This window comes from Oppia nitens, unplaced genomic scaffold, assembly GCF_028296485.1.
Source record: "Oppia nitens isolate AA-2021 unplaced genomic scaffold, nextdenovo-longstitch-racon4-pilon3 scaffold1_pilon_pilon_pilon, whole genome shotgun sequence".
Classification (NCBI taxonomy): Eukaryota; Metazoa; Arthropoda; class Arachnida; order Sarcoptiformes; family Oppiidae; genus Oppia; species Oppia nitens.
The window spans coordinates 4,344,528-4,355,958 of record NW_026533199.1 but is presented as its reverse complement, the minus strand read 5'-3'; the positions used below and the strand labels follow the sequence as shown (position 1 = coordinate 4,355,958).

Below are 11,431 nucleotides of genomic sequence, written 5' to 3'. Positions count from 1 at the left end.
TTTTTAACCAATAAATTTAATAAAAATCATCATTCAATTGACAAATAACTAAATATAATAAAACATTTAATAAAACATATAATATTTATTAATAACATAATAATGTTATTAAATGACAAGTGTTTGATAAAAATCACATTTTTATTATTTGATCACAAGTTGTAAACATTTATTAAATTATATATTAAAATATAAATTACTGAATAAATGTTATAATTGTGGTATTAATTAATATGAATTAAATTAAACATATATTTATTTAATGTTAGATTAGACACTAAGACTCTGTTAATGAAATGTAAACAATATATTAATAATTGTATTGTATTTACTATACAGTAGTCTAACACGTGTTGACGTGTTTTCAATGCAATGCACGTGCGGTATGTTTTTGTATACGTAATTGATGTTTGTTTGTTGTGTTTGTAGAGGGAGTGCATTGGTTTGCATTGGTTTTCAATGTTATTGTTGTCCACATATTGACTGCAAAAACAATAATTGCATTCAATTTAGTTGTGGTTTTGACTATTGATTTGATTATTATTTTTGTTAACAATATTGCCATCAATTTGAGGACCAATTGATTGCAATTATCAATTGATAGCATTATTTATAACCCATTAAATCCATTGACATATTCATAACATCCCACACATTGACAACTAAAACACAAACAAATTACATAAATTAGGTGACAATCAGTCAATCCGTGTCCACATTCATAGATAAAACACAGACAATGAGTACTAAAGAAGAAGATGTCTTCAGAATCGGCAAAAAATTAGAGAAAATAATCTCAAGAAAAGATAGTTCGGTATTACATGTGTTGTCACTATTAAACTGATGCCATATATCTAATGATTTATTTGTATTTTTGTCTCATTTTATGTCTGTTATGTCCTCTTATCACGTGATGGTATGTCTGGTACGGTATGTTATCATTGATAGTCATGTGCACAAGCATTGGATCTGTTAAAAGCTTTACAAACCATACCGATTACACTGGAAGTACTGCAGAAGACACGCATCGGTATGACTGTTAACAATCTGCGTAAATCCATCAGCGATGACGACGTGGTCTCACTGTCCAAGTCTTTAATAAAGTCTTGGAAGAAGTTGTTGAGTGATCCCAATAATAAAAGTGACACAAATAAGAGTGAAACGGATCAACAAAAGACAAACGGCAGTGAAGGAGACAAGTCTTCAAACGACTCAAAACCTAAACTGACTGTATTTATTGGTAATAATACCACAAACAGCACAAAGACTACTCCAAATGGTCCGCCATTTAGACAAACATCATTCCCGGCCGACACCACTAATAGTGTTCGACTGAAGTGTCGCGAAATGTTAGCCAATGCACTGAAACACGAAGATTCATACGATGCCGACGAAACATTGTTTGCTCCCGAAGAGCTGGCCAAACAAGTCGAGGAATACGTTTATCGTGAATTTAGGGACACAAACATGAAATACAAGAATCGCATCAGGAGTCGAGTGGCCAATCTATCGGACAAAAAGAATCCCGATTTGAAGCTAAATGTATTGCGCGGATCGATCAGAGCCGAGAAAATTGCTAATATGACTGCAGAGGTCAGTGTTTATTAATAATTGTATTAAATAATTAGGTTTTTATTTAATAAATATTTTACAAATTTAGGAAATGGCGAGTAAAGACATGAAAGATTTGCGACAAAAGTTTACCAAAGAAGCTATTAATGATCACCAAATGGCTATGACTTCGGGCACAAAAACAGATCTAATTAAGTGTCCGGCCTGTAAAAAGAGTAATTGTACTTATAATCAGGTATAGTATAACAATACAATTAATTTCGATGCACCAAAAAAGGCTTTAATAAAAATAATTTGTTGTCCAATAATAGGTACAAACCCGAAGTGCCGACGAACCGATGACAACATTTTGCTATTGTAATGAATGTGGAAAACGATGGAAATTTTGCTAATTTTTCATATGTAGCGTCAGATTTAATTTAATTATCTTTTAGTTTATAAAAGATCACATCAACAACAAAATTACATAAAAATTAATCTAAAAATGGATGAGATATACTGAGAAAAAATCTCTGATTTACATTAAAAACAAATTATTTTCTCTTTTTTGTTTAATTGTTATACAAAAACAGTTTTGTTTATGAAATTTATAAAAATATTATCATTATTATTATGTATTGTAAATCTTACTAATATTGATGAAATTCAAGTTTTTAAAAATCATTCGTTTAATGAATGATTAAATAATGTTTATTTTAATTTGATATTGAAAATTGCAGTTACGGTAAATAATGAAATTTTATACACAGTCTAAACAAAGATATTTATAATGTTAATTAAATTATTTATGTTTTTGAATGTAAACTATGGTATGAAAATTTTGCCGGATATTACTTGAATTACTGCAATTATTATTTAGATAAATTTTTTTTAGAAAACTTATTTATAAATTTATAATGTTATCATTAGTTTAAGAAAAACAATCGATAAAAGTGTTTATTATTCAAAACAGTACTATTTCTATGTTTTTTGATTAATTGATGTAATTTATATTTTTTAAAAATATCATTGACTCCTTTATTCATTTATTAATATAGTATTTCATTAAAATTATTGAGAAAATTAAAATTTTGGCTTAATTTTATAATTTTGTAAACAAAATGATTTGACATCATATAGTATCACATGTTTTGGCAATGATTTGTTTGATTGCATTTATCAAATGGCTCTAAAGGATTGATAAATATACAGTATATTAATAAAAAATACACTAAATTATTATATAGTTTTTAATTACACAATTTGTAAGCAAAACACGACAAGTTTATAAAAAAATATATTTTAAAAGTAGTTTTGTCTAAAATATGCAAAAAATATTTGTCGATTTCCAATCAGTTCCAGGAATCGCATCTCAAGGTTAATACTAAATAAAAAAGTTTTACTTTAGACTTAAACCAATTGATAAAATAGAGAGTTGTTTGACAGCTATTTATTGTGAAAGAGAGAGAGAGAGAGAGAGAGAGAGAGAGAGAGAGAGAGAGAGAGAGAGAGAGTTGTCTATAAAAGCGGATAAATTTTCTTCAAAAGATATCATTACATAATTGAATCTTACATTAAAATGTTTAAAACAATCTCTGCTTTATTGTTGTTGTGTATTGTGGCCAACATTTATGGCCAATCACTCAGTCAAGGTGCAGGTGTAAGTCTTGGAACCAGTGTATCGCAAGGCCAAGGAGTCAGTCAGGGACAGCCGATCTCAATTGGTGTCTCAGTTGGTCTCTCAGATTGTCAAAGAGCTCGTGAGAGAGCCCAGAGATCAACATCGGTGGCGAATTTGATCCCAAATTGTGAGCCAAATGGTGACTATTCAAATCTTCAATGTCATGCGAGTGCAACCACGTCTGGTGGTCGTTGGTGTCAGTGTTGGAAGAGTATGTTATCAATAAATATTATGAAATTTAAAAATATCTATTAATAAAATGTTGTACTAATTAAGGTGATGGCACTGTTGTGAGTCAGCCTTCACGACAGATTAGACGGTGTGAATGTCTGCTGGAAAAACATGGTCTTCGAAGTACAACTTCAGGATCTTCTTCAGCTTCAGGTATATTCAATTGTTTATCTTATTTAACTTTTCATCGATAAAAATTAATTAATAATCTCTTACAGGAGGTACAGCATCGGGTACTGTTGTAGTGGGTGCTTTTGTGCCTACCTGTGCCAAACACGGTGGCTATGAAAACAAACAATGTCACGGTTCAACTGGACATTGTTGGTGTGTCAATGAGGCCGGCACTCAAATCGGTCAAAAGACTAGAGGTTCTCTCAATTGTAATTAATTCAATTCAATACACAAATTAATACCTTACCGGTAATACTAATAATAAAATATATATTTTCTTTATAATTAAATTAATTGTTATAAAAATAATGTATTATTTACAAATCAATTATTTATATACCGGTAGATATTAACTTATATTTTAAAAAGATAATTACAAAATTATTAATATTATAAATCTTATTTATTAAGATTATTTATATTTGTAGATTCATATAAAATATAATTTTATTTCAAATAATAAATGTTACCGTAATTTGTAAAAAATATAATAAATCCATAATTTGTTAAATCGCACAATTGATAGATAAATACAAAATAATTTTTTTAAATGTCATTAAAGTAATGATAATTACGTTAATTAATATAATGTTTAGTTTATAATTGATAGTAAATCATTGTACGGTATCTTTATTTTCGTATATAATTCGTGTCCGTAATGTATCGGACAGTAAATCGGATAACCATTAAAGCGCTGAGAGATGCGACCAGACCTGCGGGCATAAACTTTCCCGAATTCAAGGCCCGATAGCCCATTAGTGCGCCCAACACTACTGATGTGCCTATAAATCGTCCAAAAATATACGGATAGTGACTATTTGTGACCAAATGATTACCGGAACTTCAAATTAATACAAACCTAATGTCAAATAGTAATTACGCGGATTCACTGATGTCTGGTATGCGCCAAACCCAAGGACACCACCGAATACAAGACCTGCGATTAAAGAGTATGTGCTCTCTATGTATAAGTAGTAAACAATTGGTTAAGACATAAGATCATCACATATTAGGTAATAAACAATTGAGAGACAATACATTTGAATAACACTTGACATTCAAGTGATACTCAATGTCTGGGAAATCCCTTTCTTTTAATAAAAACTTTGTGGTATTATCACTAACTGGTGCCCAATGTCACCATAACTTGTTTGGTAACATTGAGACATATATGTATACATACTGTCCCTCAATTGCTACATAACTGATACTAACTGGCCTTCAAGTATCCCATGAGACCGCCGATGGCGACAGTGGAAGCAAACGCAGCGCTTATTACATCAAATGGCATTTCAATACCGAAGATCTGATTTTTCATTAAATTCAATTGATTTGTCTGTAGTCGACCACTCTTTACACTTTCAATGTCTTGACGACCGCTGAAAACGCTTTCTTGAGACAACTGTTGGCCCGAAGTAATTGAGTCAACAATATTGTCAATCGACTGATGAACTGAGTCTTGAGGAACACTTGTCGGAGGTTTTGCAGAGTTTTCTTTACTGTTATCTTCAATCAGATCTTTAGGAGACATCAGAGGAGATAATTACACAGTTTTAAGGTTTTCAATGACTTGACAACAAGTCTTCATTGTTTAAGAGTTTCTCCAAAAGAGTTCACTGTTTTCACAAACACTTCCACTGTTTTTATGGATTTGTTTTTCTTCTTATAGTAAATAACATGAATTGACTTTTAATTGCGATTCTCACCACTTCTTCGATGGTTTACTCTATTGTCAATAAACTGATGACAATATAAAAGTCATGTCTTCTCATTAAATAATCAGTTGAAGATCACTGATGACAGACAATGACAAGTGATTGTCACTACGATATCCCCAAATGGTATGTCATTTGTGTGTCAATCATGAGTTAAATGTCTTGTAATGCATGACTTGTTTGCCATTAATGTGAACCACTTTTTCTGGTCACTCGACTTGTTGTTCATATAACTGATGTCACACTTAATGTCATTTATAGGGCTGGAAAACCTCCAAATGGTCTTCATTTGGATGTCCTTAAAGAAGGCAAACTTTTTCAGGTAATTATAATCAGAATCTTTGAATGTATTGAATGAGAAAAAATGGGATCAATTAAAAGTGTTGACAAATGAGTAAAGCATTGAACGGATGACTTGTTATATGACTTGTCATCAAAAGAAATGTAAAAAATGAGATAATAGTCCACAAAAAGTGCGACAAAAACTAAGTTTGACTTTTGTTATGACATCTCAATGATTGTCAATGTTTTAGTTGTCTTTGAGTTATCACTGAATGAATGCGTGAATCAGCGTTTGATTTTGCGAGACATGTCATCAACCGATAGACCTATTCATATATTTTTTAATCTCTTGATTACATCTATTTTATGATATATTAATATCTGTTATATTTGTCAATTGATTTCATCTATGACTATGTTTACAGAAACTAATGATCGACGAGAAGAGGTGCTATTTATTTGGTCGAAACCCAACTTTGACCGACTTTTGTATAGATCACGCCTCCTGTTCCCGAGTGCACTCTGCACTGGTCTATCACAAACATCTGGACAGGTGTTTCCTCGTTGACTTAGGCAGCAGTAAGTAAACCTTCAATAATATAAAAAGTATTTTTTAAAACATTTATTGTCTCAAATACAGCTCACGGATCATTCATCGGTAGTGTCCGACTTGAAGCCAATAAACCAACACAACTGCCGATTGACAGTCAATTTCATTTTGGTGCGTCCACTCGGATCTATATATTAAGAGAAAAACCCAATCAAAAGGGCGCTGCAGTTGATGCAAATGGTGAAGAAGTGGAAAGTGGATTACTTGGACTTCCAGAGACTGAAACAGAACTCGATGTTAGAAATTAATTGCAATGAATTTATTTGTCAAATATTTTCTTTAATTTAATTTATTTTACTGACCAGAACTTAACCGAATACAATACGGCTCAGAATAAGCGAATCAGTACATTAGGAATACCCGATAAAGAGATTAAAGTCCCCCGAAAACGAAAAGGAAATGTTTTCTTCAATGAAGAGGAAGAAGTTATAAACCCTGAAGATATTGATCCAACAGTTGGTCGCTTCAGGAATTTAGTTCAGACATCAGTGATTCCACACAAGAAGGTACGCACAGAAGCATCGCATTCAATGATACACTACGACAAGACATCAATTTCTCAATCGTCTCACTCGGCATCAGAATTGTCGTCACATAAATCAAACTCTAATCCATTATTTTCGAGTTCATTATCAGCAAAACTGGGCATTCATTTGCCAAATCCTGCTCCCGATGTTGATCTTAATAAACCACTTGAAGAAACATATATTGAAGAACCAGTTATCGGACCACTTGAAGAGTATGAGCACAATATGAGCGAACCGAAGAAAAAGAAATACGCGAAGGAGTCGTGGCCGGGGAAGAAACCAACGTCTCTACTCATGTAATACATAATCATTAAATTGATAGCAATTTATAAAGCAATTACTATTACAGAAGTTTATACTATAGAAGATCAACCTTTTTCTGTATTTATGTATTATTTATGTATTATAAAGCATTACATTAAAATCATTGACGAAAATAAATTTAATTTTATTTGATTGTCATTATAAATGATGATTTGCTCAATAATTGCATTTTTGTATATTTGGTAATCGTTAAGTATATTATTAAATAATTTATAATTGTTTTGCAAAAAAATTACAGTTATCGGTAATGCAAATGAGGAGTCTATTTATTATAAATTAGATTTAAATTAGTTTCAATAAACTTATCTATAAAAATAGTTTTTATATAAAAAATAATGATGATATTAAACGTTGGTAAATTTATTATAAAAAATTTTTAAAAATTATTAATTAATAAACATAAATAGTTTAAAATATAAAAATAGGATATTTAATAAAAGTGATACAATAGTTATGATCTACAGACTTATAGTCAACAGAAAATATTATCTAATAACAAACAATTGAAAACTTTATTAAACTATTAATTTATTATTTAATATTATCAATAATACACAAGAAATTATTATTGAATATATTATCAATTTTTCTTATTGCAATTATGCAATATAAGGTTTTATTATTATGCTTAAGAAATTAATATTTTATAATTTTAAGGTAAATATCTATAATCTATGCTACTATATAATTTGTTCAATGTTTGTGCCAAATTTGTGTCACGCAAACAATTACTTTTGATGTGTCGCGCGATTATTAATAATTTTAATTTATTAAATAAAAAATAATTAAATAAAATATACTTTTTATAATACACTGTATATTTATATAGCGCGTGAAAGCATTGTTTAGTAAAGAGATAGATTAAGATTGAGAGAGAGAGAGAGAGATAATATTGTTGCACGTGTTAACTATTGATACACATTTTATTACGTGGAGATCTAACTAGTATTGTAATAATTTGATTATCAATAAATTATTTTTAAACCATATGGACTCAAATATGATTTAATGATGACTTAATTATATAATTATTTATTTATATAAATACTATTTAAATAATTATTTTATATATTATATAATTTTTTTGACTCTGAAGTTTAATTATAGTATTTGAAAATTAGTTATAGAAAACAATGTTAAACCAAATATATCATAGAATTTCAGCTCTAAAATTAAATATCAGATAATTATGTGATTAGATAACAATAATGTAGTATAAAGTACAGTATATATGATATAATAAATGCTGACCATATAAAAACACATATTATTTATTTGTTAAATGATTAAAAATATATTATTTTTAATTAAATTAATTATTATAAGACATTTCATTTGTTACAACTATATATATATAATGCGCAATAGTGACGATAATAAGTTATATTTATTAATATTAATATTTAATTTAATATTTAATTTAATATTTAATTTAATATTTAATTTAATATTTAATTTAATATTTAATTTAATATTTAATTTAATATTTAATTTAATATTTAATTTAATATTTAATTTAATATTTAATTTAATATTTAATTTAATATTTAATTTAATATTTAATTTAATATTTAATACTATTATAATAATAGTTCAATTATTCAGTACATCATATTAATATGATACTTAGATAATATTCAATATTACCGGTAATCAATTTAATTAAAATTGTAATATTATATTTTTAACATTTATTTATAGCATTGACCTTTCGTGCAAATAATTTTATCTTTGATATAATTAATTTCAAAATATTGATAGAAAATTTCTGTATATGAAAAAACTAATATTCAAATATAGATAAAGAGATTGTTGGTACATTAATTGTATTATTTTACTATAATTAGGTTATTATTGAATTATTCATTTAAATAATTTATATATCAATTTAACAATATATCTTTTATTATGTATAATAATATAGTTTTTATGTAAAAAAATCAATTATTAGTTATAAATTTATATTATAGTTTAAAAATATAGTGTTTTAAAATTTGCAAATATTATTAATTAACAATTTCTGTTATATTCCATAATAATAATAATATAATATATTTTATATTTTAGTTTATCTTTTTCTTGAATTTATTATATTTACACATTTGTTTGATAAACACTTTAATAAGACATCCTTTTTTAATATTAATATAAATTAATGCTATTTCAAAAAATGTATTGACATTTTAAAAAATAAAAAATAATATATTATAGTTTATTAAATTTTTAATTAGTAAATCAGTTTTAACGGACTCTCAAAAATGGAATACTTATTAACTGAATTCAATTTGTGTGTCACTGTTGTGTTCACTGTTTGACTTCAAATTCAAATGGTTAATGAAAAAGTAAATGAAATAATATTTTGAATAAATACAAATTAATATAGTTTACAAATATTTTATTTAAATACTTATTATTATAAATATTATATTATTACTTATAAACTCTAGGGGTAATAAAATAATTTTTAAACTTATTTTAATATTATAATTAAATATTATATCTAAAACAGAAATATTTATTTTAATTTTTTATATAGAACTTAAATAAAAATTAAAATATATTTTTTATTGAATAAAATATAAAATTTTAGATACCGACAACCCATTTATGAATAAAAAAAAATATTTACATAATAATAGGTTATTTATAATTTTATGTTAAGTTAAACATTGCAATTAATTAATTGGGTTATTATATTTCTATTAATTAATTAGTTATTACTCAATTAATTAAAAATATGTTATTTAAAAACTAACAAAATGCAAAAACTATAAATATTTACAATATTTTAAGTAACCTTAGAAATAAACTTATATTTATTTTATACAATTTAAAGACACATTTATCTCAAGAACTTAGTAATAGAGTATTACTAATACTACATAAGTTTAACAAAACAAAAATATTGTTTTATATATGAATTATTTTCAGGTCTAACATTTAATATTTCAAATGTGAAAAATATTAGTAAATGATAAAAAAAAAATAATAATATTGTTAATTGTTTTCTTGTTTGTATTTGTTTGTTGATTTGAAACATAATATCCTATTTTAATGAAATAGTGAATAACAATAATAAGATTTTATTGAAAAAATAGCATTCGTGTGAAAAAACGTGACTTTTCTACCTGTACTGCGTTTATGACTATTATACTAATATACCTGAGCTCTGACCATACAAAACATCACGTTTACCTTTTCATGTATCTGACTGTGCGCTAACATTCAATAGGTTTACTGGAATTTGATATAAAAATAACTTTTTATATGTTTATCACTCAAATTTGTTAATTTAAATTATGTTTCAAAACAAATGGTTTGCTAAATTTTTTTCAAAAATATTTAAACAAATTAATAATTATTTATTAAAATTAATTTAAATTCTATACAAAATAATGAATACTTGTGTCACCGATTCCGTGACACCCATTACTACTAACACCCGTTCAGTAAACCATTTCTCTGAACTACAACTAAATGAAATGCAAAACGTGAAGAATGAGTTGATATCGATTCCAATGATTGATACCGAAAATACTTATCAATCGACTATTAATTGGCCACAAAATGGTTACGAATTAATTAATAATAATCCATATAATTATTATGAATACATTACAGATGAAACAGTTCAACAAAAAAGTTATTATTATCCCCCAGTCTTGCAATCAATGGGTTATCAAAATGTTTCGCATTTGTCTAATGATTATAATACCTGTCAAACGACTTATACTGAGAGTACAATTGAATATCAAAATTATGCAAACAATGAAATGAATGATCAAAATCAAAGAATGACAATTCAAGACAACTATTATAACTCAACAGATGTGTCGAAATGCAGTGCAATGATGGACACGGAATCAACCAGTGATGGTATGACATCAATGACATCTATACCATCCAATTGTATTCATACATATAATTCAATTATAATGAATTCGTTGAACTCATCGATAAATAAGCAAAATATTCAGTTTATGAAAACCATTGAGTTCTTGAGGACCACGGATTTGCTTCATCTCACACTACAAACGGCTGATTTGATGTATAAGAATCTGGAGATTCAAAATGATATCAATGCCACCAAACAATTGCTATCATTGTAAGGATCAATGAAAATGCGATAATTTTTTCTGTTTATTTCAGGACTGAAAATGTTTGGTATTATGAATTTGGCATAAGATATATAAGTAATATAAAACAGTTTAATCTATGTATTAGATAATCGCAAACAATTTGATAAAAATTTCAAAATGCCATCAAATGGGGAGTAAAGATAACAAAGTTATTGTTTTTTTTTGTCACTGATTATAACTATTTGTAATTAATTGTAACC

The 11,431-nt window shown here is 27.0% G+C and overlaps 5 protein-coding genes across 5 annotated transcripts; 4 read left to right on the top strand and 1 right to left on the bottom strand.

Moving 5' to 3' along the window:
• Nucleotides 1-364: 364 nt before the first annotated feature.
• LOC128951779 (transcription elongation factor A protein 1-like) lies at nt 365-1,974 on the top strand. The gene is made up of 4 exons (XM_054297051.1): nt 365-814; nt 949-1,593; nt 1,661-1,807; nt 1,884-1,974. The coding sequence occupies exons 1-4, from the start codon at nt 740-742 to the stop codon at nt 1,962-1,964; spliced, it is 948 nt and encodes a 315-aa protein (XP_054153026.1). The 5' UTR covers nt 365-739; the 3' UTR covers nt 1,965-1,974.
• A 1,072-nt stretch (nt 1,975-3,046) lies between these two features.
• On the top strand, nt 3,047-4,072 carry LOC128952480 (U24-ctenitoxin-Pn1a-like). Its single transcript, XM_054297883.1, has 3 exons — nt 3,047-3,443; nt 3,509-3,616; nt 3,682-4,072. Exons 1-3 carry the CDS (start codon nt 3,131-3,133, stop codon nt 3,849-3,851), a joined length of 591 nt encoding a protein of 196 aa, XP_054153858.1. The 5' UTR covers nt 3,047-3,130; the 3' UTR covers nt 3,852-4,072.
• Nucleotides 4,073-4,171: 99 nt separating this feature from the next.
• LOC128952481 (transmembrane protein 14C-like) lies at nt 4,172-5,231 on the bottom strand. Its single transcript, XM_054297884.1, has 3 exons — nt 4,850-5,231; nt 4,494-4,595; nt 4,172-4,416 (listed from the first exon to the last, which is right to left on the bottom strand). Exons 1-3 carry the CDS (start codon nt 5,163-5,165, stop codon nt 4,265-4,267), a joined length of 570 nt encoding a protein of 189 aa, XP_054153859.1. The 5' UTR covers nt 5,166-5,231; the 3' UTR covers nt 4,172-4,264.
• Nucleotides 5,232-5,413: 182 nt separating this feature from the next.
• LOC128952478 (nuclear inhibitor of protein phosphatase 1-like) lies at nt 5,414-7,160 on the top strand. Its single transcript, XM_054297879.1, has 5 exons — nt 5,414-5,475; nt 5,611-5,671; nt 6,057-6,210; nt 6,272-6,477; nt 6,547-7,160. The coding sequence occupies exons 1-5, from the start codon at nt 5,441-5,443 to the stop codon at nt 7,066-7,068; spliced, it is 978 nt and encodes a 325-aa protein (XP_054153854.1). The 5' UTR covers nt 5,414-5,440; the 3' UTR covers nt 7,069-7,160.
• Nucleotides 7,161-10,476: 3,316 nt separating this feature from the next.
• On the top strand, nt 10,477-11,362 carry LOC128952479 (uncharacterized). The gene is made up of 2 exons (XM_054297880.1): nt 10,477-10,662; nt 10,714-11,362. Exons 1-2 carry the CDS (start codon nt 10,488-10,490, stop codon nt 11,199-11,201), a joined length of 663 nt encoding a protein of 220 aa, XP_054153855.1. The 5' UTR covers nt 10,477-10,487; the 3' UTR covers nt 11,202-11,362.
• The last annotated feature ends 69 nt before the right edge of the window (nt 11,363-11,431 follow it).